This window comes from Aplosporella prunicola (assembly GCF_010093885.1).
Source record: "Aplosporella prunicola CBS 121167 unplaced genomic scaffold K452scaffold_3, whole genome shotgun sequence".
In the NCBI taxonomy this organism is placed as follows: domain Eukaryota; kingdom Fungi; phylum Ascomycota; class Dothideomycetes; order Botryosphaeriales; family Aplosporellaceae; genus Aplosporella; species Aplosporella prunicola.
The window spans coordinates 164,065-191,041 of NW_022983531.1; the positions used below are offsets into that span (position 1 = coordinate 164,065).

Below are 26,977 nucleotides of genomic sequence, written 5' to 3' on the forward strand. Positions count from 1 at the left end.
ACCCTTTAATCTGCCAAAGGAATGCCCCTGGCCAAATGTTACATCAGCTACTGGAGAGCACCGCTTGGCCGACTTCATATTTCGCGTCCTCAAACAAACAAACTACCTACAGATTAGGTTCGATATCAAAGCTGGCTCAAGTTCAGAGGGTTGTGACTGCGTCGGGGCAGCACGATATAGGCCACGGCATACTATGCTGACTTTAATGTCGATTAATTAGTATCCGAGGCGGTTCGGAATTGTCTAAAGAGGTTGGCTAGGCGTGACAAGCTATAACAACAGCGACGGGTGCTGGTGGTGAGCGTCACCGATGGTTCAGGGTTTGGTTCATCAATCCTACGCGGTGATAACAGAGTAGAAGTGGAATGGCCAAGAGGCGCATTATGTCTGGGAATGGTCGCGCGCCCTTACGGTGCTGTTCGTGATCGTTGTCTTTCAGACCTTACCATTAGGAAGCAACTGAAAGTAAACACGTCGTCATTATCCTGTCCATAGGTTGCTTTTTATAGCCCGCGGTTTACAAGCCAGTGGAACGACACCGCGGTTATGCTTACTAACAGCTCTTACGATTTCGCCTTAGCAGTTGTTACACACTGCGTTGATACAAAGGGTCTTTTATCGGAGTAGTTTGTGCGTACACAGCTCCTCGAACCTCTAAGAATCCAGCTACTAATAAGAAAGGGAAGGAAAGTAAAGTAAACAAATTGAGAAACATTCCCACTAAACATGCTGGTTGAATAAACCTATACATTACTTTAGCTAGGACGCTAGCACCTCCATTTTACAGATATTGAAAACAAAAGAGATCCAGTGGCCTTCGTAAGTAAACCAGAGAGTTAAGGTACATATATATGGGAAGCGGAAATACTAAAAATATAGCACTAAAAATTCTCAAGCAAATATTCAAGCCCGAAGGCCTTACAAACTTGCTTCGCAAGTTTCCCCAGTGGGTTATTCGAGAACAACCAACGCTGTGGCTCGAAACCGGCCATTTGCGTGTTCCTTCCTCATCCTGAGAAGACAAGGAAATGTTCAACCGCCTCCGGGTGGAGAGAAAGCTTTACAACAGCCTCCGAGAAAACTTTATCGTAAAGGTTCTCAATCTCACTGACATCTTGTTCACCACCAGTGATGTTATCTACCTTTAAGCTATTCTGGTACCCTCCATCAATATCGTTTCTCGATGTTCGTCATCATTGGACAAAGCTGGAATTGGACTCAAGATATCTTCGGCCGTTACCCCTCGAAACCAGTAACAAGGAACATTTAAGAGTGGCTACTAAACCACCTGACTCTTGTATTCTTCATGCTAACCAAACTGCCACTCAATCTCATAAGGACAGCATCCTGCAATGTGTTGTTAGATGCACTGGGTACTCGGGCAGCTTTAAAAAAAAAAAAAAAAAAACGCACTTATTCGCGGGAAACCGTGACTGCTTGTCCTACATACGCGCTTATTACTTAATTCGGATAACAGTCCTCACTAACGCTTGCGCAGAATACAGACCTACGACGCAAGCCTCGTGACAAATACTGCACATTGACAACGTCATCACAATGGGCTCACTGACTTTGATCCTTCAGGCAGAGGAGTCACTGACAGCATAGACGTGCTTGGATCATGTCTCTTTAGCAACATTCAATCATTGCTATTAACGCTATGTAGCATTATTCGTCATCATGGTTTAAAACAAACACCAAAAGGCCCCCATCGACAACAACGTTCAGTGCAATTGTCTCTGATCCACAAAGCGAAACACACAACCCGGAACCTCGCCTTCCTCCTCAAACCTAATCTTACACCTCACGACCTCATAGTTCGGGGTCTCGTATTCGCAAAGCCTGGTCTCGTGCTTCTTATTCTGCACCAGATACGCCCAGCCCTGGATAGTTTCCGGTCCGTTTATCAAGGCCTTGTACGGGCCCCACATCTTGAGTGTGCCGCCGTGGATGGTAGCGCGCTTGAGGATCGGCATTTCAGGCAGGTTCAGGATGCGTTTAAGCCATTGCGGCTCTGCGAGCGTTCCGTAGAAGAAGTAGTAGACGGGGTACTCGTCTTGCGTGGGTCGGAAGGTTTCTGTGGGGGCGTCTGCCTTTCGCTGAGCAGTGGCTGGAGTGTTGTCTCCAAGTGTCGGGTATGCTGTGTTAGGCGAGAAGTTCTTTGCCGCTCGTGGCACGCGCTCGAAAGGGAACATGAGCTCAGTGTCGTCGTGGTCGAAGTGTGCCATTTTGGTTTGGTTTGGTGGTTGGAAGGTTTTTGTTTCAAGTAGAATTGTTGGCAGAGAAGTGGATTTGTTCGTTGATGTTTGAAGTGGGTGTTGCCCGGGAAGTGCGTTTGCTCATTCACTTATATAGAAAACCGAATTCAACATCTGACTGGCCACCTTTACACTTAAAGGTTTGACTAATGCACCTACGTCGCTGAACCGTACCTATGTGGCTTAACCATAGAATTGTCGAGTCATCCACGTCAACCTCCTCTGGTAGCGAACGTTGGTCCTTGGTCCGCAGGACGAAGTACCGTCACCTTCATATTCCCGGTCATACACGAAATCAACCATGCCTACATGCCCCTGTGTGTAGATGAGAATGCTCCTTATGGTTACTTCCTACGTAGATCCATAGCTTACGTTCGTAACTAGTAGGAACATGTAAATATAGTTGCAGTGTCTTTAAAACGCCCCCTACCGGTAACTCCGTAGTATATCTAGAGGCTACGCACGTATTTAGCGATATTGTTCTCGAGAGGTAGTGGTACCTTTCAAACGCCCCCCCCCCCCCCCCCCCCCCCCCCCCCCCCCCCCCCCCTGGATCACTCTACAGGTAGATATAGACCGCGCTCGTGTCAAGATGTGTTGCTCATGAGGGGTATACAAACATGGCAACGTCTGCCCCTCCGACCATTGTATAGCGCGGCGAGAGCCTTCAGTCCCATTCTCATGAAAATACTCACTCCTTCAGGTTTCGAGCATCGGGAGACGGCGTATCATGCGCATATTTTTCCACGCAGGCAAGAGATGGACAAGGCTGACGTTGCATATAGTCATCCATCTACCTAGATATGTAAGTATGCGCGCACCCTTGTCGACACAGAAATGTTGCGCAAGACCGGCTACTTCAGGTCAGACACAATAGACCAGGACGAACGCTGTCACTGAGCATGTAGCCCGTAATCTGCTGAAATGAATTGAGAAAGAGGGGGTAGAATGAGGTGCAGAGATGGTGAGCAAATGAGAGGAGAGATAGAAATGTATGGTAGTAGATATGCATGCGGTGTGTATGTAGGTCTACAAAATGCGCGGTGCGCGGATGCTAGCTGAATAAAGACTGGCAGAGAGCGACAGACACAGAGACAGAAGTAACAAGAAACCAAGGGACGAGCAGTCGGCATGCGTGCCTACACCAAAAAATAAAAAGTACCGGCAAATAGGCGTGAGATAACGATGCGCGCGGTACAGACGAGAGAAAGGTGGCAAGGCCGCAGCGCGAGCCGCGGCAGACGTGGAAGTTGCAAGTGAAAAGAGTGGTGTATCCTGGAGATCGAGAGTAAAAAGGCTGTGCTAGAATATAACTTAGACATTAGAACGCGCTGGTTACTGGTGCTGTCGGCCGTGGCGGCATGGTGCTCGTGATGGACGGCAAAGAGAGTCATGTCGTAAGGGGAATCCTAGCCAAGGAAAACTCAATGCAGGAAAGGGTTTAGGTGATGGAGAGGCGCCGGCGGCAGGCGTAGAGCGTAGCCGTCGTCGTTGTGGGACGAGCAGGGAGGGATACTAGGGAACATGAGGATTCGTTCGCAGAAAATAATAGCAGGAAAACCTCCGCGTGGCGGGCGTGACAGGCGTATCGGTCGTTCGGCATTAGGTGCACTCTCTCTTTCGTTTCCAGTCGTAACTGCGTTATGCTGCGGTTCGTTTTGGTGTCGTATCAATTCGTTTCCATTGTACTTCTGGGAACTGCATGAGCCGCTCCGGCTGTCATATACCCACGGTTTCTTTAAACGAATGTGGCGTCGGCGTCTGTCGCTTATACTGATCTACTGGCTCTGGGCGCACGACTCGTTCCTCGGGCTTGTTCACTGTCGAGTTGACCGCAACGGCAGGCGGGGGTTGAGTGAATGCCGGGCCTCTGCTGCTCTCTGCAGGCGGTTGCTGAGCTCCGGCGACAGTAGGCGAAGCGGTGGCATCTCCGGGCCTTTCGTCATGCTCGTTGGCGGGCGTCGCGCGCTTCTCTCTGGTCGAATCAGGGTCGGGGCTGGCGGGTTCGACGTTGGACCCTGCCGACGCGCGCATCATGGTCGAAACAGGCATATGGCCCGGCGCCGGGGGACCAGGACTGGCTTGCAGCGACGCGCGCTTCCCTGTTCTCGGCGGCGGGTAAGGCTCACCGCGCGCGGCGGCCTCTGCTGCTCTGGCTTGCGCCTCAGCCTTTGTCGGCCTGCCTCTGCGCTTTTTGTTCGTCGACTCTCCCATTGTGGGCGACAGCATGTACGGCAGACCGCTTACGGCATCTGCGGGGTACGCGTTGGGAGGGCGCGGCTGCAGCAGGCGACCGGTGGGGGTGCTGACGACGTCTGGAGCCAGTGGGCGCTTTCTGGGGATTTCAACAGGAGGAGCGTACATGGGCGGTGGTTGATGATGGTACTGCACGGGACCGGCACTTCGAGGGTCCGCCGAATTGCTGGTCAAGATGTCCTGGAAGGCAGCCTGGCATTGGCGGAGAGAGCGGCCTGTTCGGTCACGTTAGTCGGCGGCGCGTGCCTCAGCGAGACGTCCGTACCTTGGGGAAGGGCCATGTCGAACCATCGGGGCTGGATGCCATGGGCGCGGACGAAGTGGAAGAGGGCGTCCGAGGAGACGGGGGAGGCCTTAATGATCTCGGTGAGAAGGCAGAGCTGAGGGGTCAGTGGTGGGCGGAGAGGCAGTTGTGGCAGCAAATACCTTTTCGTGCTCGGCCCAAGGGACATCCCTCGAGGGCTCCATGGCGCGGAAAAGGTGGTGGCACGTCGGTCGTCGAGAAAGGCGCCCATACACGGGGCCAATGCAGCAGGGCCAAACGAGTAAAAGGCGAAGGCACGGCCGCTTGAGGGCTTGAGAGGAGTGGTGTCAAGGCGGGCGGCATGCCTACGGGCCAGGGAGAAGAAGCGGCGGCGGGCTATTCATGATGTCGGCAGGACAAAAGCAGAGAGGGAGTCGAGCAGAGGAAACAGACATGGATGGTCCCCTAGGCAGCGCGTGGCGTGCATATGTCGCGCGGTCGACTCCATCGTCGCCCGTTCGGGCAATGCGCGACGAAACGCAGCAGAGTCGAGTCCGACCTTGCGACCCTCTTTTCGGCGCGGGTCCAATCGCGGGCCTTTGTCTGAGGCCTCGAGACTCTTGATGCCCCGGTTCGCGCGCGTCTCACCAGATCGCTTTGGACCCAAGCCTCTGCCCCGTGCTCCGCGGGCCTCTGTCGCACGCGCCCGGCGTCTATTTCCGTCGTGCCATGGTTTGACAGATGCACCTGCAGGGAATGTGCCTGAGGCAGACGACGGCCGCTGCGCCCGCTGCCAAAACAACGAGTGGCTCTTCTCTGCTCTTATACACGACGCGATGCCGCCGGCTCCCCAGACGGCCTGCGGCCTGCGGAGCCACGTCGCACAACCACTACCTGCCCCGCGGCTCAAGCCGAAGAGTCCTTGCAGCCTTTACTTTTGTCCTTAACAATGCACCTGGTCGCATTGGTCGACCAAGCCTTCTAGCTGGCGCCCATCCATCGTGCGTGTGTCGTAACTATAGGCACATGCCTTCTAGAAACAAACAAAATGCCGTGATTCTGATTCTGATTCCTGAAACCCTGTCTCTGTTCGCGCGCCGGGCCATGTACGTTGGATTTGCCGAGCTGCTCCAGCCGAGCTAAGCTGGCAGAGCCTCATTGCTGAGTCGCATACCTACTCGTCGGACGCCCTTTGGCAACGCGAAAGCTGCCACTTGCGATTGCACAAAGAGACCGCGACCAAGTCCCTCCTGTCTGCCCTGCAGCCCACTCGCTCCTCCGTCTCCGCGCGACTCTACCTACATACATAGGTACCATGCCGTAAAGGCCGTCGCCCGTCCTGCTGCACCCCAAGGCCGCCGTTCATTCCACACTCCGCGCCATCAAACCCCCCGGCCGCCCTCTATCCCTCACGCCTCGAACCCGCTCTGCGCAAGTCTCTCTCTCCCTCTGCAAAAAAAAAGCCTTCCCGCCTCGAGGCAGTCCGCCGTCATTATTATCGCCGCTCGCTCCTTTTCGCGCTTCGCAGCCCGGCCCGCGCAAACGCCCAGCCGGTCCCCATCAATTCGCCGGCACCCGGCAAGCCCTTGAGCATCTCAGCGGCGCAGATACTTCCAGGCGTTAGGCGCGCAAGGGCGTACGTGTGGCGGATGGTCATGCTGCTGCAAGCCAACGTCTGTATAGGTACGGAATCGCTTAGTGCTTGAAGGTCTTGGGGCGTGTCTCGTCCACCTTCACAATCTCTCCCGCGCCGTCGACCCGCCTCTTCCACGACCACACACGCACGCCATGTCGGACGCCGGAACCGAGAGCAAGTCGGCTCAGCTGGAGTCCGAGGTGCGCGACATGAAGCTCGAGGCCGAAAGCCCCGTCGGCCCTGGTGGCGCGGACCCGGAGACGGAGTCGCAGGATTTGGGGAAGCAGCAGCCAGCCTCGACTGGCTCACCCACGCCACTCCAACCACCAGCCGCTTCAAGGACACAGTCACCGGCCATGATGGAAAAGCAAAGCAGGTCATCCTCGGAAGATGCTGAGCGCGAGGAGATGGTCGGTGGCGACATCACCGTCAAGTTAGAACCCGGCAAGGCTCCGAAGCTCTCGCGCAGCATCTCGCAGAAGATTGTGTCGCGGCCACCACCACTATTCTCGCACTATGAGGACAAGACGCAAGAAGCCATAGGCAGTTTCGAGGTGATTGCGGCCTGCACCTATGGCAACAAGTACATGGGTTCGACCGAGCACGCGTTGGAGTGCGACTGCGTCGAGGAGTGGGGTAGGCCGTAAAGTGCCCTCGATGATTCTCTCCATGCTGACGATACTCGCAGACCCCGAGACCAAAAACAACACGGCCTGTGGCGAAGATTCCGACTGCATCAACCGTGCGACGAAGATGGAGTGCGCCGGGGATTGCGGGTGCGGCCCGAAATGCCAAAACCAACGATTCCTCAGGAAACAGTATGCCAACGTTACCGTCATCAAAACAGAACAAAAAGGCTACGGCCTTCGCGCGAATACCGACCTGTACCCAAACGACTTCATCTTTGAATATATCGGAGAAGTCATTAATGAGGGTGCCTTCCGTCGGCGCATGATTCAGTACGATGAGGAAGGCATTAAGCATTTCTACTTCATGTCACTCAGCAAAGGCGAATTCGTTGATGCGACGAAAAAAGGCAATCTCGGACGCTTTTGCAACCATTCTTGCAATCCCAATTGTTATGTTGACAAATGGGTGGTTGGTGAGAAGCTCCGCATGGGAATATTTGCCGAGCGCAACATAAAAGCCGGCGAGGAGCTTGTCTTCAACTACAACGTTGATCGCTATGGTGCCGACCCCCAGCCATGCTACTGCGGCGAGCCTAACTGCACAGGCTACATTGGTGGAAAGACTCAGACCGAGCGTGCAACCAAACTGTCCCTTACGACGATTGAAGCCCTGGGCATCGACGACTCCGACGGCTGGGACACTGCTGTCGCGAAGAAGCCCCGGAAGAAGAAGGTCTCAGAGGATGATGAGGAATACGTCAACAACGTCGAGCCCAAGTCTCTCGACGAGGGCGGCGTCACCAAGGTCATGGCTACGCTAATGCAATGCAAGGAGAAATGGATTGCCGTCAAGCTGCTGAGCCGCATCCAACGTTGCGATGACGAGAGAGCACGGAACCGCGTCATCAAGATGCACGGCTATCAAATTTTGAAAACCACGCTGACGACTTTCATGGACGACCACAATGTTGCTCTGCAAATCCTCGATGTCTTGGACAGGATGCCGCGTTTGTCCCGCAATAAGATTCAAAACTCCAACATCGAGGAAACCGTCGAGACGCTAAAACATTGCGGTGACGAAAGGGTCGAAGGCAAGGCTTCTAGACTTCTCTATGAGTGGAGCCAGCTCAAGATGGAGTACCGCATTCCCCGCGTCAAGCGCGATCCCAACGCCGTAGTTGAGACCAACAGACGTATTGAACGCGACGACCGCCCTCAAAGAGATCGCTCGAAGTCACGATCACGGTCAAAGTCTGTTGAAGCCCCTCGTGGACCCTCTGGGCGCCCAGGGAATCTCCCCGCACGACCGTTCCCACCGCCCAGGCCCTTCCGTCGTGCTCCGCAGTTCAATCCTCTACCACCCGGATGGTTCATGGCCCAGGATCAGACTAATGGTCGAGCATATTATTACAGCGCTAGCGGTGAAACGACTTGGCAGCGTCCGACGGTGCCTGCAGCGCAACCCCCTCCGCCGCCGAAAGAGAAGACGAACGAGCAAAAGTTGCAGGATATCATTCGCAGCATCACGGAGAATACAACTCCCAAGACGCAGACTCCTACATCGACCACTCCGCAACCCACCTTCGATTCAACGCAGAGAGAGAAGAAGTCTGGTACCGAAAAGTGGAGATCCTACCCCGAAGAAAAACAGAAGAAGCTATACGAGAACACTGTGAGTCGTCTTCCGTCTATTCCTCAGCATGGTATTAATGCGATGTAGATATTCCCACACATCAGATATGTCCTCGACAAGTTTAAACACAAGCTGCCAAAGGACGATCTCAAGCGCTTCGCAAAAGAGGTACGTATACTCGTATGAGTAATTGATAGCCTAACAACTGACGCAAGCCAGATCTCCAAAAAGCTTGTGAATTCCGATTTTAAAAATGGTCGCGTCCAGGATCCCACGAAGATCTCCGAGAAGCAGGAAAAGGGTGTCAAGAAATACTGCAAGGAGTATCTTGACAAGGCTGTCATGAAAAAGAAGGAGCATGAAAAGAAGAGAACTGAGAGGAAGCCTCGTGAAGGTGGTGCTGAAGCTTCAGGAACGACCACTCCTCCTGGTGATCCCACGATTAGAAATGAAGCCAAGCCGGCGGCCGACGATGATATGGCTGACATCTCAGATGACGAGGTGGACAATGCAAGGGGTTCTCCGCCATCGGTATCGCCCGAAGACCAGGGAGAAGGAGCCATCAAGCGCAAGAGGGAGCCCGAAACTCCAAATGGGGTTTCTCTGGAGGGAGAGGATTCGTCATCGGCAAAGAAGCAAAAAACTGCCTTGCCTCCCCCGCCTCCGCCGCCCCCGCCCACTGACGGAACTACTTTCGATGAAGACGGCAATGCCATCGAGAGCTCCGAGCTCGTAGGCAGTGCAGCGGGTTCCGACTCTTTTACCCAGGACGCGTCTGAAGGTACTTCTGCGGATGCACAGTCACGAAACGAGAGAAGCGTACACCAGAACCGAGCCGTGAAGGTATCTGGCGATGAGGTATCCGGCGCGGATGGGCACCCTAGTCCGATGCAGCTTGCCACCCCATCAACGACGGGTTCCTATGACGGCAACGACAAGAGATTCGAGGGCATGAACCCAGAGCGGCTTCGTCAGTTGGGAATTGCTAATGGTAGGTGACATAGAGCAAGACGCTGGAGGCTGAGGAGTCCCAAGTGCATAGAAGTTTTGTGCGGGTTGGTTTGAGGTTTTTCCAGCGTCGGACCAAGGCATTATGCCTAATATTCGCTTCAGCTTTCTTAGGCATTGTTTGGAGGTCATCAAGGGGGTTTTCGGTCGACATCAGGGACCTGATAGCCAAAGGGGCGTTTCCATGGTAATTTTCTGCATCTCCCGCGGCGGCGGGGACGGCGTGGGTATCTTGGACCCGAGGAGCGGGTGGACAGGCAGCAGGGCGCGCAAGGGCGGCGCTGCATAACATGGAATTTAGTAATGGTCCGGAGGGAAAGTGTCACGATGTCGTCTTATCATGTGCTGGTTCGCCGCCGCACACGCTGCAGTGACCTCGTGTCGAACCCCCGCAACAAGCTTGGGCCCGCTGCGGCGTCAAGGGCGCAAGCTTGCCCTTGCCGCCCCGCCGACCCTGCTAATCGATAGGCATTCCCCGCCGCAGCTCCAGCGCCTTTAAATGCGCGGATGGGAAGGTGTCGCCAACACCTCCCTTGTCTGCCATTGGGCTCCTTCCTCTTCTTTGTCTCCTCTGATTCCATCATATAAGTCCGTTCGTCTCCCTGCGTGGAGCTCATTGAATTCCTCCTCTTCACCACCTCGGCCCCCAGCTCCCGCAACCGACGCCAAAGCGCGTCATCGTCGCGTCGCCACCCCACCCTTCGTCCGCGGCCAACAGCAAGATATTTGAAGGACGCAAAGCTCGCAGAGCCTGGCTCCTCTCCAATTCCAACTCACAATGTCGTCTTTCCTCCGCTCCGCCAGTAGGCTGCGGCCCACAGTCTCTAGGGCCGTTGCCCGCCCCAGCTATGCACCGGCTGTCGCCACGCCCTTCAGCAGACAGTTGGCTTCCAGTACGCAGCCGTTCATTAAGGATGAGCCCAGTGCGCCCACGCTCAAGTGCCAGATTCCTGGTCCGGAAAGCTCAAAGGCTATCGAGAAGCTCAGCAAGGTCTTTGACACCCGGAGCTTGAACATGATGGCCGACTACCGGAACAGCCATGGAAACTAGTAAGCATGAGAAGTGATGGGTCCAAGGTCCCAGACTGATAGAATACTAGCATCGCAGACCTGGACGGCAACGTTCTCCTTGACGTCTACGCTCAGATTGCCTCTATTCCCGTCGGTTACAACAACGAAGCGCTTCTCCGTGCTGCGTCTTCTCCGGAGATGGCCAGCGCCATTATCAACCGTCCTGCGCTCGGCAACTTCCCTCAACACGACTGGGCAGAGATTCTTGAGACTGGTATACTGAAGGTTGCTCCGAAGGGCCTGAACCAAGTCTTCACTGGTCAGTCCGGCTCCGACGCCAACGAGTTGGCGTACAAGGCGGCCTTCATGTGGAAGAGGCGCATGGAGCGTGGTGGACCCGATGTTGAGTTTACGGAGGAGGAGATGCAATCTTGTATGAACAACGCCAAGCCTGGTGCTCCAGAACTCTCCATTCTTTCTTTCAAGGCTGGCTTCCACGGCCGTCTCTTCGGTTCCTTGTCCACCACCCGCAGCAAACCTATTCATAAGCTTGACATTCCCGCCTTCGACTGGCCCCAGGCGCCCTTCCCTAGCTGCAAGTACCCGCTCGACCAGTACGCCAAGGAGAATGCGGAGGAGGAGAAGCGTTGCTTGGAGGAGACTGAGCGCCTGCTCACCACCTACCACAACCCTCCTGCTGCCATCATCATCGAGCCCATTCAGTCTGAGGGTGGTGACAACCATGCTTCTCCTGCCTTCTTCCGCGGCCTGCGCGAGATCACCAAGAAGCACAAGGTCCTTATGATCGTTGACGAGGTCCAGACCGGTGTTGGTGCGACTGGCAAGTTCTGGGCACACGAGCACTGGAACCTGTCTGAGCCTCCCGACATGGTGACCTTTTCCAAGAAGGCTCAAACCGCTGGCTACTATTTCGGCAACGATGAGCTGCGCCCCAACAAGCCATACCGCCAATTTAACACCTGGATGGGCGACCCCGCTCGCGCCCTCCTCTTCCGCGCCATCATCCAAGAGATTGAGCGCCTCAACCTCGTCGAGAACACTGCCGTCACCGGAGAGTACCTGTACAACGGTGTGGAACGCCTGGCTCAGCAATACCCCAAGGAAATCCTCAACCTCCGTGGTAAGGGCCAGGGCACCTTCATCGCCTGGGACAGCCCGCGTCGGGACGACATTCTCAAGAAGGCCAAGTCGGTGGGCATTAACGTCGGTGGCAGCGGTGCGTCGGCGGTCCGGCTGAGGCCGATGCTCATCTTCCAGAAGCACCACGCCGACATTTTCCTGGAGGGACTGGAGAAGATTCTTAAGAGCTAGATGGGGTTTGATTTGATCAGAAGTTTTTGTTTTTTAAAAGCGACTGCATGGTTTTTCATGCTTGTTTGTTGTTGTGGGACTTCCGAGAGATACCGGCATTTTCTTTTTACGTTTGACATGATGATGACGAAAAGAAGGCTGCTGCAGGGAGGCGTAGATAGCACGAGTAGCACGAAATCCATGACGTGTGGTGGTGTTCGTTCCCGTTGCACATTCCCGAAGCTCAAAGCTAGTGGACGTAAGGGCGGGCGGTGCCAAGATCGGACGCTTCTCCGGGAGAGAAGGAGAGAGGAGGGAGCGTGGGAGAAGGAAGTTAAAAGATCCTTCCCCCCCTCGATCGGCTGGGCCGTGCAAATAAAGTGCGTGACTCCTACCTATTAATAGCGAGATTGGAGACGGTGGACGATGCGGAATACGCAAAATGGGAACGAGGAATATGGCCGTGCAGGCCCAACGAGCGACCCAAAATAACCCGGCTGATCGGATCGCGGCAAATCATCAGGCGAGAAGAGGAAGGCGGTCGCGTGGGAAATGTCGGCCTGTCGGGGCGTGTGTCAGCCCGAGTCGGTCCATGGCGCCGCGCTCGACATCCCATTGACTCGATGCCCACGCGACCTCCTGCTTGGCTTGGGTTGCCGTTGCCCTGCCACGCCCCAAGCCATGTCCGCCTGCCCGCCTGCCCGCCTGCCCGCTTGCTTAGGCCATTCCCCAGCGAGCCGGCCCAGGATGATGCTTGGCTTACTGCGGAACCCTAGTATCCCTCCAGGGCTCCGTATCCTTCGGTGGGGATAGTGAGCTTGTTTGCCTTGCCGTCAACTCCGTCCACTCCGTCCATGCCCTGCCATTTATCCTGACCTTTTTTCCCTTGCTCCAATCACTTGCTTCCCGCCTTCTCCGCACTTTACGGCCTTCGTCAGCCCTGCGCAACCTCGTTCCCGCCTGAGCCCGCCTGCCACGTCCACCTCGTAATCCGTACTGCTGCTGCTCTCGAGAGCTCTCTCACGCACGCCCTGTGTACAACGATGCGCTTTCTGAGTTGCGCGGCCGTTGCGGCCTCGGCTTGCTTCTTCGCCTTGACCCTGGCGCATCCCGTCCCGGCGGAAGCGAGGAAGAGGGACGATCAAGCTGACAGGGAAGCGACAAAGTATTTCCGTACGATCATTCCCCAGTTTTTTTTTTCTTTCGCGAGCGACCCAGCAGCTAACCTCGCCGCAGATGAGCCTGGGTAAGCCGTAGGTGACTTCAATTGCGCAGGAGCACCACCGTTGATGTGACCCTTTTCCATAGCGGCGATGACATTCTCGGTCACTACGACATCCGGTACTTCAAGGGAGTGGTTTCCTACGACGAGAGGATAGACACGATCCAGCACATGACGCGGGCATATCTCGACTGGTTCCGCGAGGAAGGTCTGGAGACGTGGATCGCACACGGGACGCTGCTGGGCTGGTGGTGGTCGGGCACGATGCTGCCGTGGGACTGGGACGTGGACACGCAGGTCGCGGGCTCGACGCTGGCGTACATGGCCAAGCACCACAACCGGACGATAGTGAAGTACGACCCGCACAACGGCACGCGCAAGCGCCAGTACCTGCTGGACGTGAACCCGTGGCAGTGGGAGCGCGTCAAGGGCGACGGCATGAACATCATTGACGCGCGCTGGATCGACACGCACAACGGCCTGTACATTGACATTACGGGCCTCAGCGAGACGGAGCCCGACACTAACCCCGGCGTGTTGAGCTGCAAGAACAACCACAAGTACAGCACCAGCGACCTGTTTCCCATGCGGCGGAGCACGTACGAGGGCGTGCCGGCGCTGATACCGTACGCATACGACAAGATGCTCATCGAGGAGTACCAGGCCAAGTCGCTTACGGAGACGGAGTATGAGGGGTAAGTACGTACCGGGTGCCAGCGTGGACGAGGCTGACTGTGAGAGCAGGCACAAGTGGGACCCGGCACTGAACAAATGGGTCAAGATGCCCGAGAAGGAAGAAGAAGGCAAAGAGACGGCATGAGAGCAGTTGGAGGGAGTTGGTTATTTGGGAATCGGCCGCAACATACAAAGGGGTTTGCAGCATGCATAGCGAAGCATGCTGTAGGCGGCCGGTGGGCGTAAGTTGTACATTTTTCTACATTGCATTGGGAGGCGTTAGGGCGATACCCGCGACAGCAGCAGCAGTAGCCTTTGGGCACACTCGTTTTGATTTGGCGATTGGGTACAATACGGACGGGGACAACTGGATAGGCACGTAGGTTTGGCGCAAATAACATGCTACTACTTGTGCAAAGCAAAAAAGAGCAGTATTGGTGGTGGTGATGGTGGTGGCGTTGAAGGTGTTTGGTTCGATAGTTGATGACAAATGACGCGGCGGGAGGGGAGCATGACAGGCGAACACCTCCGAAGCTGAGCGAACGCGAGCTCAAACTCCGATATTATATCCATGACCGCGCGCCACCCCCCGGACCATGACGCCGCCAGATCTACACCCGCATTTCCCAGCCTTGCTGCGCCGCCTCGACCATGACCATGGCACCGACCGCTGAGACGAAAGACGCAAACCACGAATCCCTCTCCAACAACAACAACAACACCAGCACCAACACCATGGACGGCGACACCTCGACCACCGACACCACCGACACCCTAACCCTCACCCTCACCCACCACGGCACCCGCCACGCCATCACGCTCCCCTCCTCCGCCACCATCTCGGACCTCTCCACCTTCATAGAAACCGACCTCCACATCCCACCCTCGCACCAAAAGCTGCTCATAAGCCCGAAACCCGGTCTGCAACGGCCACCATTCAAAGACCCCACACTCTTACTCTTGCCGCTCGCCTCGCGCAAATTCCAGCTCATAGGCAGCACGCCCTCCGAAATCGCCACGCTACAAACACGGGTCTCGCACAGCGCCGCGCAGCACGCCGCACGCACAGCCCGGAACTACGCCGTCGCGCCCGCCGTGCCCGCGCGCACCGCCGGCCGCGGCGTACGCGGCAGCGCGCTTGCCGCCGCCGACGCAGCATACACGTTCCACGTGCTGCGGCCGCTGCCGCACCTGCCTGCGCCCGAGCGGAGCCTGCGCTTCCTGGAGCGGCTGCGCGACGATGCGGGGGTGCGGGCGGCGATGCGCGCGCACCGCTTCAGCGTGCCATTGCTGACGGAGATGGATCCGGCGGCGCATACGACGCACGAGGGGCGCACGCTGGGGCTGAATAGGAACAGGGGCGAGGTTATTGAGTTAAGGCTGCGCACGGATGCTGGCGATGGGTATCGCGATTATAAAACGATTCGCAGAACGCTGTGTCATGAGCTCGCGCATAATGTGTGGGGCGACCATGATCGCAATTTCTGGGCGCTGTGTCGGCAGATTGAGGGGGAGGTGGAGCGGGCGGATTGGACGAGAGGGGGTAGAGCTGTTGGCGACGCTAGCGGTGGTGCTGCTGCAGAGGCGTATATCCCGCCCGAGCAGCGCAACGACGTCTTCGACCACGGGGCCTGGACAGGCGGCGAGTTTGTGCTTGGGAGCGGCAGCGGCAGCGGGAACGGTGGTGGTAATGTGAGTCCCGCCCGCGGCCCCCTCGAAGGCAGTTCCGGCCACGTGCAGCTGGCCAACCCGGCGCTGAGCCGACGGGAAGTGCTTGCGCGGGCGGCGGACGAGCGGGCTCGGCGGACGCGGCAGGCGGATGTGGAGGGTGAGGATGGGAGTGCGGATGGGAGTGCGAGTGGGAGTGGGAGGGAGGACGGCGCGGATGATGATAGGGGAAGTGGTTGATGGTTGAGTTGTTTGTGCTTCCTCTTCCTCTTCTTTCTCCTCTTTTCTTCTCTACCTTATCCTTTCTCTTCTCTTCGCTTCTCTCCTCTTCCCCTTCAATCCAGCGCCACCTTTGCATTTTGCATTTCCCTTTATCTGGTCTTCCTAGCGGCATGAGCAAGCAAGCAAGCAAGCGCTTTATACCATATATACACTTTTCCACCCCTCTAACCCTCTACCACGTACCTACCTATCCACTTACATACATACCACGTACATAGAGCACAGCACCACCACAACCAGCACCACCAGCGTCACAGCTACACACAACCCTAGTTCCATACATAGAAGCCCATCTAATACTACGTGTAGATGTATGTCTGTGTTTGTGTTTGTGTATATACGCCTACGCACCTACCTATAGCCAGCAAACGCCGTACCTACCGCGTACATGAGAAGAGGGAGATATGGGAAACAGGACAGAGCAGGAACAGACAGTGAGTGAGTGAGTGCGTAAGTGAGTGGATGAAAGAGACTTATTCACCCATCCACCCACCCACCCATCACAAAGGCCCTTCCACAGTACCCAAGATACAGCAAAGCGCAAGATACATACATACAGCACAGCACACCTCACCAGAGCACAACAACAACACAGTACCAGAAATATCAATCGATAGGCGCCTAATGCTAGCTAGGTAAGAGGCCAGGACAGGACAGAATAGAGCCGACCGCCCGCTCAGTCAACCCGCTCCGACACAAGCCAGGCAGGAATCAGACAGCGCTGGTGCCCTACACACGAGCATAACAGCAACAACAACAATGCGAGCGATAAAGCGCGACTCCTCGCGAGACAATCGGTGTTCAAACATCAACGAAATTCGTGTACTCGTTGACGATAACAGGCAGGGTGGTGATAGGTAAGAAGAGCAGCCCGCAATCCCCTTTTTTCGCGTTCCGTCCACGTTTCCGACAACAGCCAATATGAACCAAGCAAGCATGCAAGCGGACAAGCAAGCAATCTGAACACTGCTTGTCGTCGACCCCTTCGTTACCCCAGTCCGTCTCCCCAGCCAGCTAGTCGGTTGGTCGGTTACAACAGCAACAACAACAACAACAGACGAACAGACAACAGAAACAACAGGTCAGAAGGCGAGGAGGAATGAGAGAGTAGGAACAACAAAAACCAATACAGAAAAACAGGTGTGAGACGTGACGAGGAGAAACAGAAACAATAACGCCTCCCAGATATGCATCCGAAGCCTATCGTCTAGAGCAAGCGGAACAAGACAAACTCATGGCCGTGTATACGCCAAGGGAGAGGAAGACAGAAACAACGAACCAGGCCAGCTATAGCGAGTACAAGAACGCCCCGGAGAATCTGTGAAAAGCCCGATGAAGCCACGGTCTAACTCTGGGACGTGATGCTTCGCAAAACACACAACAAGACAGCGACCAATACAGGAGGATCAGACAGTACTTGGAAATAAACACTCTCGGCCGTGTCACCCAAACGAATCGGTGACGAGGCGGAGATGAAAAAAGGAGAAGCGGTAAGTACCGATGTAATTGAAGAACGACAATTGCCGAATCGAAAATGGCGGACGCCATGCCGTCAGCGGCTGGACGGGAGGCGTCGGGTGCGAAACGCGCGTTGCCGTGGCAAGGGGCAACGAGTGATCATGGCGAGGGCGGTGTGGTGTGGCGCTCTCAGCCTTAGTTCCTGAGGTCGGTCGGAGCCGGTCGGAGCTTGAAGTCCGGCAGGTAGTCGAACCAGTCCTTCTCCGGGTTGTAACGGTATGCCTTAAACTGGACGCCGTAGGGCTTGGGCTCCAGCATGTAGAGCATGCCCAGCGGACACTCAATGTCCGCAATCTCCTTGCGGTCGAGGCCCAGGAAGTACGCCAGCAGAACACGCGCGACGGACCGGTGCGTGATGAGGAGGGCGTGGTCCGTCATGCGCTCAAGCTCGACAATGACCGGCCGGAGACGGTTGATGACATCCAGATAGCCCTCACCACCAGGGCCAGGATAACGGTAGTGGAGCTTGTTCTTCTTGCGCATGTCATACTCGTGCGAGTAGCGTTCCCGGATCTCCTCGTAGGTCATGCCTTCCATGAAACCAGCGTTGAGCTCGTCCAGCATACGCATCTGCTTGAGGTCAAACTCGTCTTCGTCAAAGCACTCGGCAGTCTGGATAGACCGCTTGAGCATCGACGTCCAGACGCAGCAGTTCTTGGCGGGGCGGGTTTCCTCGTTCATAAAGTAGGGGTTGGGCGGTGACTGGTCTCCAGCCTGCGGAGGAAAGTGTGCATTCAACAACTTGTCACGCTGCCGAATGTCCCACGCCTCACGCTCGTACCTTATGAACTTCTCAAGGGCCCTGGCGTACCGGTGTCCGTTGGGGCTCAGGTCGGAATCACCACCAATCTTGCCGTTGAGATTGTCCATTGATTCACCGTGACGGGTGATATAGATCGACCGAGGAGCCAAGTTGAAGTTGAGGAGATAGTAGACTGCCTGAGCAGCAATGAAACCTCTGATCTGATGAGAAATAACCTTGCGGCCAACATCGATCATCTGAACATAGGCCATGTTGTTCTTCTCCTCATACTCGCCAAGAGGCACGTAAGCCTTCTCGTAGATGGCAACACGCTTCTTGAAGTCCTCCAGAGCGCCAACGGGGTCCTTGTCCTTGTAGTCGGGACCGGAAAGCTTGAGGCGCATGTTGGACTCGAGGAGCTGTTCGTCCTGGCAGACGCTTTCAACGAAGAGGACGTTCAGCTCGTTGCCACACTGTTGCCGCACACGTCTCATGATAGCCGCACGGCGTTCGAGAGTGCTGTTGGTCGCGTCCAGAATTGCCACCGTGCCGGTGCCCTCGGTCAGGTACTTGATTGCCTCGTCCAAAGTCTCGATGGCAACCTGTTCACGGATGAGCGCGGCTTTCCTATTGTTGGGGTCAAAGAAGTTTGCCGATTGGTCCATTTGCTCAGTGTCCGGCATCTCTTGCGGTGTAGAAGCCTTGGTCAGTTCGGGGAACGATTCCTCCAAGAACTTCTGGTCCGGCACTTCCAACTTGGGCTCTTCATTTGTTGTTTCCTTCTTCTCAGACGCAGACGGGCTCTCATCAGGAGCCACGGCCTGGCCGTTGACCAATATCCTCGTCGCCAGCTGTGGCGCGTTCAGTTGCTCCTTCTGGGTGATGACTCCATTAGGCGCCGTCGTCGTCACGCTCGTCCTACGCACGGAGTCCTTGGCTCTCTGGTCCGAATTCGGCGGCGGTTCGGGATTGTGCGTGCCGCCACCTCCTGCAGCAATACGCCGCCGTTCACCAACGTTGAAGATTCGAGCCTCGTGTTGGAGCCAGTTCAGGTACCTGGCCATTTTCTTCGTGATGTAGGACTTGCCTCTGGCGGGCAGGCCCACCATGACAACGAGCAACTTGGCGCCCAAGTCGCGCTGTGCGATGCGGCCATCGGGGGAGATAGTGGACTTGGTGAGGCCGGGGATGTCGAGGGTGGTAGGACGTATCCGCGGCGTTGAGCTCGCAGAGCTGGTACGAACCGGGGGGCTATCCATTGTCAGCTTGAGAATACAAAAGGCATTTCTGCAAAGACTGAAAGAGTGCCAGATAAGAAGGGTCTGAGCAATATCGGGCCGACAGTTTTTTGTGGGTACAGCCGATCCCCAGCCGCAAGCCATGGGCTGTGACGTCTGTAGCGCGATACCGCTTGATGTAATGGTGGGAATGAGGCTGACTTTACGGGCAATGACTTACATTCTGGGGCTATTTGGCGCCGTGGGGTCTGGAGTGTCGCTCAAAGCGTAGCCGACGCCATCCTTGGCCAGCGCGTGGTGGACCTGGGCCGAAGCAGCCGAGGATGGAGGGAGCTTTAGTTCCTGGCCTTCATAGCCGGCGGTGGTGACGGCGCGCGGGTTAGTGGGGCGTGGCTGTTGCGATTGTTGTTGAGAGTGTTGAGGAGGAACGTGGCCGTCGAGTCCGAGGGGCGGGATGTTTTGCATCAGGACGGAACGGGCGATGTTGCTGTGTTGAGACTGCTGCTTGCGAGGTCTGGAGGAGGAGGAGATGGTGTGTGCGGGTAGAGTGGGATCGAGAAAGGTAGTCGGGGCGAGGGACGGGCTGTGGTCCGTTATAAGAGGCATCTTGAAAGCTGATGCAAGCACGAGTCACGCAGCCTTGGCGGGGGTGGCGGCGATTTTAAGGCTGGTTGAGCTGCAGATTGGAGACTAGTGGTAGCGATGTGTGTGTCGCGTCGCTCGGGGGGGCAGCGCGCGCGTAAAGAATTTATCTGCCGCCGCGTCGTATGTTCAGCCTGCACACAAACGGGGCTGCCAGTAATCTCATCTCTCCATTTCACGCAATCCGGGCCTGTGCAACTCCGAAAGCAGCCACGGCCAATCATCCACGCACACGCCCGTTCCATAGGTGTGCTCGACCTCAGCTCCGTGGCTCCCCTCCATCCCACTCTCCCACAGGTTACGACGATAGCCTCAGCGTCAGCACCAACAGCGATGCATACGCTGCCACGCTTAGCGCAGTCAGCGCCATCACCATGTTCCCGCTGGTCCTGAACTTTCGCCGGTGCAGCCCATCCTCGCCCATCTCCGAGAAGAACTGCCTGTTGCCGTGCCGCCGCCGCAGCAGGCTGGTAAACAAGACTCCCGCGCCGTACACGGCAAACAGCGCCCCAATAGAATAGAACTCTGCCGTGAAGATCTTGAGCACTACTAGCGCAAACGAAAACTGCCCGAGCGCCGTGCGGATGTAGGCGCCCTCAAAGGTGCGCTGCGCCGCGCGGATCTCGACCAGCTCATCGGGCGTCAGGACCACGGAACGGGCGCGGTGGAGGCGCAAATGATACCGGTCCGCGGCGTGCCGACCCTGCGGTGGTGGCTCTTGAGCCTCGCGTGTGAAGCCGGGCGGGAGCATGGGAAACTGACCTCGAACATAGCTGCCGGGTGGAGAAGTTACGGCCTTTAACCCTGTTTTACAATGGAACCCTGACGGAGCAGTCTGGAGACCAGTCGTACGAAGGTAAGGAGACAGAGTGCGCGAGATTAGATGGGGCTGCGGCCGAGAGAGGTGCGTTTGCGCGAGAGATCGAGAGAAGAGGGTGAAACCTGGGAGACGTAAAGTCAGTCGACCGTGGCGCCACGGATCATGGTCAGTGCCTGTTGAGGCTCTGCGGGCCTTTCCACGTAGTTACCACGTACATACCCTGTCGCGACGTGCTCGTCGTCGAGTCGAGCGGTCTGCGATCGGGTCAGCCTTGCGGTGGGAGTCGGATCGACGCCAGGCTGACATGGATGCCCGGAGCCTCACGAGCCTCTAGCTACACGATGCCAAGCCCATCCGTTTTTTGTTTGTCGTCCGTTGTGCCTCGTCACTAGGTAACTAAGTGTTTTTTTAGATTGCACCGCCGCGGACCTGCTGTCGCCCATAGCTCGCCCGTTTTCTCCCGCCTCATCAATCCTCCCGCACGCCGGGGGTGGGGCTACGATCTGTCTCATTGAAGTTCTGGTGCTCTGGCCACCATCCGTGATCTGTGCCTGCAAAATTCCCTCTGTGACACCGCGTCCCGAAATCGCTCTTGCGCGTCCGTCTCGTCGGATCGACCCCACCATTAAACCCCTCCGAGCTTCTCGCGGACTGTTGCCCTGGAGGCAGGTGGCCGCGCGCGTCCTCGCGTACCACCCTTGGGCCCGTCGACTCGATTACTTCAAACAACTCGCCCACCGCATCGGGATCCGCGTCCGATACGTACCCGTCGCCATGTCACTATCTCCCAAAGCCGGTGACGTCGACGACACCAAATCTCAGTCCGCCGCGAGCAATGCCTCGTCCAGCACAAAGAGGAAGCGCGCAGACGAACCCAAGTTCTACGCCGTCAAGACAGGACACAAGCCCGGCATCTACGGCAACTGGAACGACTGTCAGAACCAGGTCAAGGGCTTCAAAGGTGCTCTTTGTATGTTGCTCCTCGTTTCAATTCTCTCACGGTGCCTTGTTTGCTGACCCCGCCCTCCTATATAGACAAGTCCTTCAGCAGCGCCGCTGAAGCTCATGCATTCCTGACTGGGTCAGGGTCCAGCTCTAAAACCACGCCTGCCAAGTTCTACGCCGTCCAAAGTGGTCGCGTACCAGGCGTTTACACAGACTGGGGTTCGGCGCAGAAGCAAGTGGTGGGTTGGACGCGACCGAAATACAAGTCGTTCTCTACACGCGCCGACGCCGAAAATTTCCTGAAAGAAGACAATGGCAAAGTTGCCGGCGAGTCTGCCGCAAATGTGTCGGTGGATGCGGACTCACGCTCCGAGAGTACCATCCACGTCACAGACAAGGGCGTCAAGACACCTGCAGCAAAGAAGCAGAAGAAGAGCGGACAGGCTACGCCCACGGCTGCGGCAGATGTCCCCGAAGGTCCGTATGCCCCAGGTACCGGTCCATTGCCGGAGGGCGCAGAAGATGGATTCGACCCGCGGATCGTGCTGAACCCGGAGACAGGCGAGGTGGAATACAAGACGGAAGAGCAGTTGAGCGCAAAGAAGAAGATGCCGACTGGCGATAAAGGCGGCATGCTGAACATCTACACTGACGGCAGCTCGCTGGGCAATGGTGCGCTTGGCGCCGTCGCGGGCGTAGGCGTCTTCTTCGGACCCCAGGATTCAAGGTAAGCACAGCATAGCACACAATCGCCTCCCCTCCGCAGACACTAACACACGACAGAAACGTTTCCGAATCCCTCGTCGGGCCCCGCCAAACGAACCAACGCGCCGAGCTCACGGCCATCCAACGCGCCCTCGACATCGCGCCTCTGCACCGCGACGTACAAATCTACAGCGACAGTAACTACGCCATCAACTGCGTGACGGTGTGGTTCCATTCGTGGCGCAAGAACAACTGGCACACATCGGCCAAGAAGCCGGTCGAGAACAAAGACCTCGTCGAGACGATCGTGGCGCGCCTCGAGGAGCGCGACGCCGCGGGCGTCAAGACCAAGTTCCAATGGCTGAAGGGGCACGCCAACGACCCGGGCAACATAGCCGCAGACGCGCTGGCCGTGACTGGCGCTCGCAACGCCGCCAAAGACATAGTGAACGCGGCAGCAGCGGCCGCGGCGGGACCGCCCCCGCCCGAAGCCGAGGCGCAGGCGGAGCTAGAGGAGGCCGAAACCGAGGGATACTAGGGGAACCTTAGTAGGTTGGTAAGCTTAAGGTTCGGAAAGGGGGATGGAAGGATGCGCTGGTGCGGCACGCCAAGCGGCCGCGCGCGGAAAGGACGAAGGATTGCACGCCCGGAATGTCATGTATGTTATGCAGCCAGACGCAAGCCACGAAATGATACCCACGTGCTTCACGCCCGGATGCGATAGGATAGGAGCGGCGCAACGCAGCGCAAACGCAAGCGCAAGTGCAAGCGCAAGACAGGTTCCTCAACAGACAGATACTATTCAGCCGTGCGCAACCGTGGCGGCCGCAGGCGATGCGAATGCGAACACACGCGCAGGAATCGCGTCCCGGTCCAGTAGGTAGGTAGTTCGCCTTGTACCGCATCCCCCATACCCCATTCTCCGTTCTCCGTCCTGCACTCCACAGTCAGACGGACCGGACCAAGCAGCCGGCCCCATCCGCCCATCTACTACATATCTAGATGAGCATGCGCGTGCTCCTCCAGCCAGTAGTAGTCCGGCACTGTCCTGCATGCCAAGCCTGTCAGCCTGACTAGATCTCGTCATGCAGGCTGCCTTGCAAATACGAGCCCCGCGGTTCCCCGGATGCGTCATAGGGCGTTTCTCTGTGTAAGCTTTTGCGTTGGGCTCGTGCGTGCTGAGGGCGGTGTTGGAAGGGGGGGTTCCGCTTTGTAGCGGCGGCGGGGAGGACGTGGGGGGTTGTGGGGTGGGGTGCGTGGGGATGGTGGGGAGGGCATGGGATTGTGTCTGTGGGGGTTGGGGGGTTTTGATTGGAGGGGTTTGGGGGCCGTGGTCTTGGGGTAGGGTGAGTATGGCGGGATGGGTATACGGGAGTCATGGAGAGTCTTTGCGGTTGTGGTTAAGGGTCTGAGCGGTGGTGTTAGTGGGTTTGGGGAGGTGTGGTTGGGGGTTGATCGTAGGGGATTAGAGCGTTTTAGGTGGAGAGGGGTGTGGGTTGTATGTGGTGAGTTGGTGGGTTGGGGTAGGTATGCTGGGGCTGAGAGACGATGAGTATGGGGGGATTTGTGAGTGATTTGAGTGGTTGTGGCAGTGATGGAGGAGAATAAGTTTGTGAGGTTAGTTTTGAGGTGTTGGAGGGAGTATGGCTAAGTGTATGTGGATATGTAGGTTGTAGTTTTGTGATGGATTGCGTTGGAGCAAGTCACTGTGATGGAGAGAAGAAGAGGCGTAAGAGGGAAGGTTTGTTTCTTATCTAACTATACATTCTTCCTGGTGCGGCACACTGTCGAAGGGGGAGTGAACCCAAAGGTCATATTGATGCCGGATTTGTGTTCGTCATGAAATCTTTTGGAGCCAGGCAAGATAATCTGGATTGATTCTATGAGGTCAATCCATGAGCCAATGTTGTTTCGCAGAGGAGCCTTCGTCCAACGGGTATCCAACACAGTAATGCCAGTCTAGGTGCGGCTGCCTTCGTTCCCCCATGTGTCAATTGACGCGTCATTTGTGCTGCGGCTGGATCCAGATCCGACAAATACAATGTATCTCCTGTCCTTGTTTTGTACATATGGCGCCTAATCAGAATCATAAGCCAGACTACCAATCAGCTCACTGGCCTTCTGAGCAGAGGATCGAAGCTCAGTCAAGTCGGCCCTTGTTGACAACGTTGGTAGGAAGAAACGTCTGTTCCTAATTGCGCCGTCGAGAACATCATCGTGGGTAATGAGTTTGACCACCCGACCATCAGTTATCCTATCTTCCAGAGGGATTGATGAGAGGTTTACCACCTTCGCACTGCGTGTGAAGTGGTACGGGCAGTTTAGAAGTATATCGCCGTCTTCCCATAAATGGTAGTTACCAATGGCAATGACTTCGACAGTATCCGAGGCGTGGAGCTCTGCAAAGATCCTAGCGGCGAGGTGGTACACGCATTGCTCGACAATGTTGTCTGCGAATGCCCCACCAGAAGCGGATGCATCAATCTGAGCCTTGTAGGCTTGGACGCGCAGCCCAGTATAAGCTTCCGGGGCTGTGTTAGTACCGCGGATGTCGATGTCTTGACGCGAATACTTGGTGGGTGCCGTAAGAATCCAGAGTGTCTCTAGGAGTGGCAAGAGGGCTATCGTTTTCTGCGTGAAGTAAACCAAAGTAGCAAAAGCAAGTAGCAAAAGCAAAAACGATGTCAAGTATGCGGTTATCATTAATACTTACCAGAAAAGATCGGTATCTTAACCATCCGGGATTGTTCCAGTAGTCTGCTCCGCGAAAATCCATGTAGTTGATATTTGGCAGATCAACCCCGAATTGCGTCAACTTTTGGCAGTGCAAAACGATTTCCTGGATTTGGTTCCGAGTGAAGTACACTGGGTGCTGAGTGTCTTCCCTTATGACAGAGACCAGACAGCGCTTTAGCTGAGCCGAATGATTCTTAATTCCCGCAACCTGTGGAAGGTCTACCACGATTTCAGAACACCTGAGTTTTATCTTTAATTCCTCAAGTGTGTCGAAACTCAGCAGGAGACGGTCCAAAGCTTCGGCTAAATTGTCGTCATCCGACAAAATCCTTGCTTCTACCATCAGAGTCTTTAAAGTGAGCGGCGTAGTAGGATCCCTCAACGTCAAACAGGTAATCAGCCGCTTGGTTTCAATTCCACATTCCGAAATCTTTAGGACCTTCAAAGCTGATATGTTGATCAGCATTGACAGTGTCGTCGGTTTGATGACAGTCTTGTAGAATGTGAGTTCGGACAACTTAAGTCTCGGCACTATGTTGATAAGGAACCAAGGAAGACGGATACATGACAGGTGCAACCTCTCGGGCAAAGGTACTCCATTGAGCAAAAAATTGTTAAGGTTTCTGATGTCAAATGACTCCCTAGGTTGTCCTCCGAGCTCGAGGGTGGTGACCTTCTTAAAGTAGTTCGATGGAGAGGATATTATCGTGATTATGTAAGGAGTCATGCCTGGGTCACTGAGGAATATCGACAAGTTGCAAAGATTGCGCTGTTCCTTCCTGAGGATAGTCACAAGCTTCTCGGGGTGTCTTGATAATTTTCCGAATGTGCAACTTTGGTTTGTTAGCGGAAAATGAAAAGGATGTGTTTGTAGAACTAATTAACGTACTGTAATTCCTACAGCTGGTCCTTCGGGATTTGGGAAATAGCGTAGGCTACGAAATCAACAGCTTGTTGGGGCAGAGACTCATCCGTGCCGAAGTAGAAGGCAAGCTTTTTGGTGTTTTTCAGGTTCTCCTTGTTCCTAAAGGCTCTGGACCAGGATTCGGGTATCACTCCTTGGTAGCCACGCAGAGCCAGGGCCATGTACCCATACAACGACTCGAGTACGAAAGCGGAGTTGGCTCTAGTGGACAGGCAGGACCTTAAAGCCACATAGAAGCTACGGACATCTGAAATGTCTCTAATCTACAGACAATATTAGCATCTTAACTTTGATGGACATGACGATGCAGCTGCGCACATAGCCTGTAACTGGTATGAGCAGCTCCGGGGGTAGGCCAGGGAGGCCCGGAAGGCGATCGTTGTCCGCCATTGTCGCGACGGAAGCCGACCGGGGGTGCGTGAACTTTGTTTGCGCGCCTAAGAGCGACCGAAGGCAACTTTGATACGCAAGATTCAGCGGCTTCGTTGTGTGCTGCGGATGTGGCGGATAGGCTGGTGGAGTTGCCAAGATGATGAAGGGGGGAGAAACTTGGGTTGCGGAAAACAAAGTTCACAGGGCATGGGATTTGTACGATACGTCATCACATCTCGAGCCCGCCTATGCCGCATAGGTGCGCCGGTCCAGTCGCTGCGGTCCAGTGACCCCCGTGCAAGCAGTGCCTGCAACTGTATTGCCACCAAGACAGGTGGCTTTGACGGTAGGCTTCAGCCTGGCTTTGCCCTTCGATAGAGGTTATCCCATGCCTGCTTTTGCGGGAGATGCGATACGCCCAGGCTGTGGGCCAAACCAGCCAGCGCTCTTAACCTCGTTAGCCCTCGGTCCTGGCCAACCCCTTTCCCTCTACTTGCAGTC

The 26,977-nt window shown here is 55.9% G+C and overlaps 12 protein-coding genes across 12 annotated transcripts; 7 read left to right on the forward strand and 5 right to left on the reverse strand.

Moving 5' to 3' along the window:
* Positions 1 to 1,730: 1,730 nt before the first annotated feature.
* K452DRAFT_192456 (uncharacterized protein) lies at positions 1,731 to 2,078 on the reverse strand (the record flags this gene model as incomplete). The annotated part of the gene is made up of 1 exon (XM_033535866.1): positions 1,731 to 2,078. A coding segment is annotated over one exon (348 nt), but the record flags the coding sequence as incomplete, so codon positions are not given.
* A 2,399-nt stretch (positions 2,079 to 4,477) lies between these two features.
* On the reverse strand, positions 4,478 to 5,042 carry K452DRAFT_283220 (uncharacterized protein). Its single transcript, XM_033539738.1, has 2 exons — positions 4,941 to 5,042; positions 4,478 to 4,894 (listed from the first exon to the last, which is right to left on the reverse strand). The coding sequence occupies exons 1-2, from the start codon at positions 4,980 to 4,982 to the stop codon at positions 4,685 to 4,687; spliced, it is 252 nt and encodes an 83-aa protein (XP_033401640.1). The 5' UTR covers positions 4,983 to 5,042; the 3' UTR covers positions 4,478 to 4,684.
* A 1,064-nt stretch (positions 5,043 to 6,106) lies between these two features.
* Positions 6,107 to 8,917, forward strand: K452DRAFT_242332 (uncharacterized protein). Its single transcript, XM_033537862.1, has 2 exons — positions 6,107 to 7,030; positions 7,083 to 8,917. Exons 1-2 carry the CDS (start codon positions 6,547 to 6,549, stop codon positions 8,741 to 8,743), a joined length of 2,145 nt encoding a protein of 714 aa, XP_033401641.1. The 5' UTR covers positions 6,107 to 6,546; the 3' UTR covers positions 8,744 to 8,917.
* On the forward strand, positions 8,872 to 9,830 carry K452DRAFT_103536 (uncharacterized protein). The gene has a single exon (XM_033534937.1). The coding sequence runs from the start codon at positions 8,999 to 9,001 to the stop codon at positions 9,653 to 9,655; it is 657 nt and encodes a 218-aa protein (XP_033401642.1). The 5' UTR covers positions 8,872 to 8,998; the 3' UTR covers positions 9,656 to 9,830.
* Positions 9,831 to 10,442: 612 nt separating this feature from the next.
* K452DRAFT_304938 (uncharacterized protein) lies at positions 10,443 to 12,007 on the forward strand (the record flags this gene model as incomplete). The annotated part of the gene is made up of 2 exons (XM_033542851.1): positions 10,443 to 10,714; positions 10,765 to 12,007. 2 exons carry the CDS (start codon positions 10,443 to 10,445, stop codon positions 12,005 to 12,007), a joined length of 1,515 nt encoding a protein of 504 aa, XP_033401643.1.
* An 850-nt stretch (positions 12,008 to 12,857) lies between these two features.
* On the forward strand, positions 12,858 to 14,298 carry K452DRAFT_315218 (uncharacterized protein). The gene is made up of 4 exons (XM_033543842.1): positions 12,858 to 13,159; positions 13,223 to 13,232; positions 13,295 to 13,903; positions 13,953 to 14,298. Exons 1-4 carry the CDS (start codon positions 13,030 to 13,032, stop codon positions 14,026 to 14,028), a joined length of 825 nt encoding a protein of 274 aa, XP_033401644.1. The 5' UTR covers positions 12,858 to 13,029; the 3' UTR covers positions 14,029 to 14,298.
* Positions 14,299 to 14,468: 170 nt separating this feature from the next.
* On the forward strand, positions 14,469 to 16,137 carry K452DRAFT_283224 (uncharacterized protein). Its single transcript, XM_033539739.1, has one exon. It carries the CDS (start codon positions 14,535 to 14,537, stop codon positions 15,789 to 15,791), a length of 1,257 nt encoding a protein of 418 aa, XP_033401645.1. The 5' UTR covers positions 14,469 to 14,534; the 3' UTR covers positions 15,792 to 16,137.
* Positions 16,138 to 16,592: 455 nt separating this feature from the next.
* Positions 16,593 to 17,157, forward strand: K452DRAFT_304941 (uncharacterized protein; the record flags this gene model as incomplete). Its single annotated transcript, XM_033542852.1, has 3 exons — positions 16,593 to 16,690; positions 16,750 to 16,914; positions 17,019 to 17,157. The coding sequence occupies 3 exons, from the start codon at positions 16,593 to 16,595 to the stop codon at positions 17,155 to 17,157; spliced, it is 402 nt and encodes a 133-aa protein (XP_033401646.1).
* A 329-nt stretch (positions 17,158 to 17,486) lies between these two features.
* K452DRAFT_219906 (uncharacterized protein) lies at positions 17,487 to 19,796 on the reverse strand (the record flags this gene model as incomplete). The annotated part of the gene is made up of 2 exons (XM_033536438.1): positions 17,487 to 19,344; positions 19,552 to 19,796. 2 exons carry the CDS (start codon positions 19,794 to 19,796, stop codon positions 17,487 to 17,489), a joined length of 2,103 nt encoding a protein of 700 aa, XP_033401647.1.
* Positions 19,797 to 20,006: 210 nt separating this feature from the next.
* On the reverse strand, positions 20,007 to 21,093 carry K452DRAFT_283226 (uncharacterized protein). Its single transcript, XM_033539740.1, has 3 exons — positions 21,013 to 21,093; positions 20,736 to 20,915; positions 20,007 to 20,676 (listed from the first exon to the last, which is right to left on the reverse strand). The coding sequence occupies exons 2-3, from the start codon at positions 20,742 to 20,744 to the stop codon at positions 20,272 to 20,274; spliced, it is 414 nt and encodes a 137-aa protein (XP_033401648.1). The 5' UTR covers positions 20,745 to 20,915; positions 21,013 to 21,093; the 3' UTR covers positions 20,007 to 20,271.
* A 1,205-nt stretch (positions 21,094 to 22,298) lies between these two features.
* K452DRAFT_283228 (uncharacterized protein) lies at positions 22,299 to 23,159 on the forward strand. The gene is made up of 2 exons (XM_033539741.1): positions 22,299 to 22,465; positions 22,522 to 23,159. The coding sequence occupies exons 1-2, from the start codon at positions 22,347 to 22,349 to the stop codon at positions 22,979 to 22,981; spliced, it is 579 nt and encodes a 192-aa protein (XP_033401649.1). The 5' UTR covers positions 22,299 to 22,346; the 3' UTR covers positions 22,982 to 23,159.
* Positions 23,160 to 24,756: 1,597 nt separating this feature from the next.
* Positions 24,757 to 26,254, reverse strand: K452DRAFT_103638 (uncharacterized protein). Its single transcript, XM_033534938.1, has 2 exons — positions 26,069 to 26,254; positions 24,757 to 26,012 (listed from the first exon to the last, which is right to left on the reverse strand). Exon 2 carries the CDS (start codon positions 25,904 to 25,906, stop codon positions 24,980 to 24,982), a length of 927 nt encoding a protein of 308 aa, XP_033401650.1. The 5' UTR covers positions 25,907 to 26,012; positions 26,069 to 26,254; the 3' UTR covers positions 24,757 to 24,979.
* Between the last annotated feature and the right edge of the window lie 723 nt (positions 26,255 to 26,977).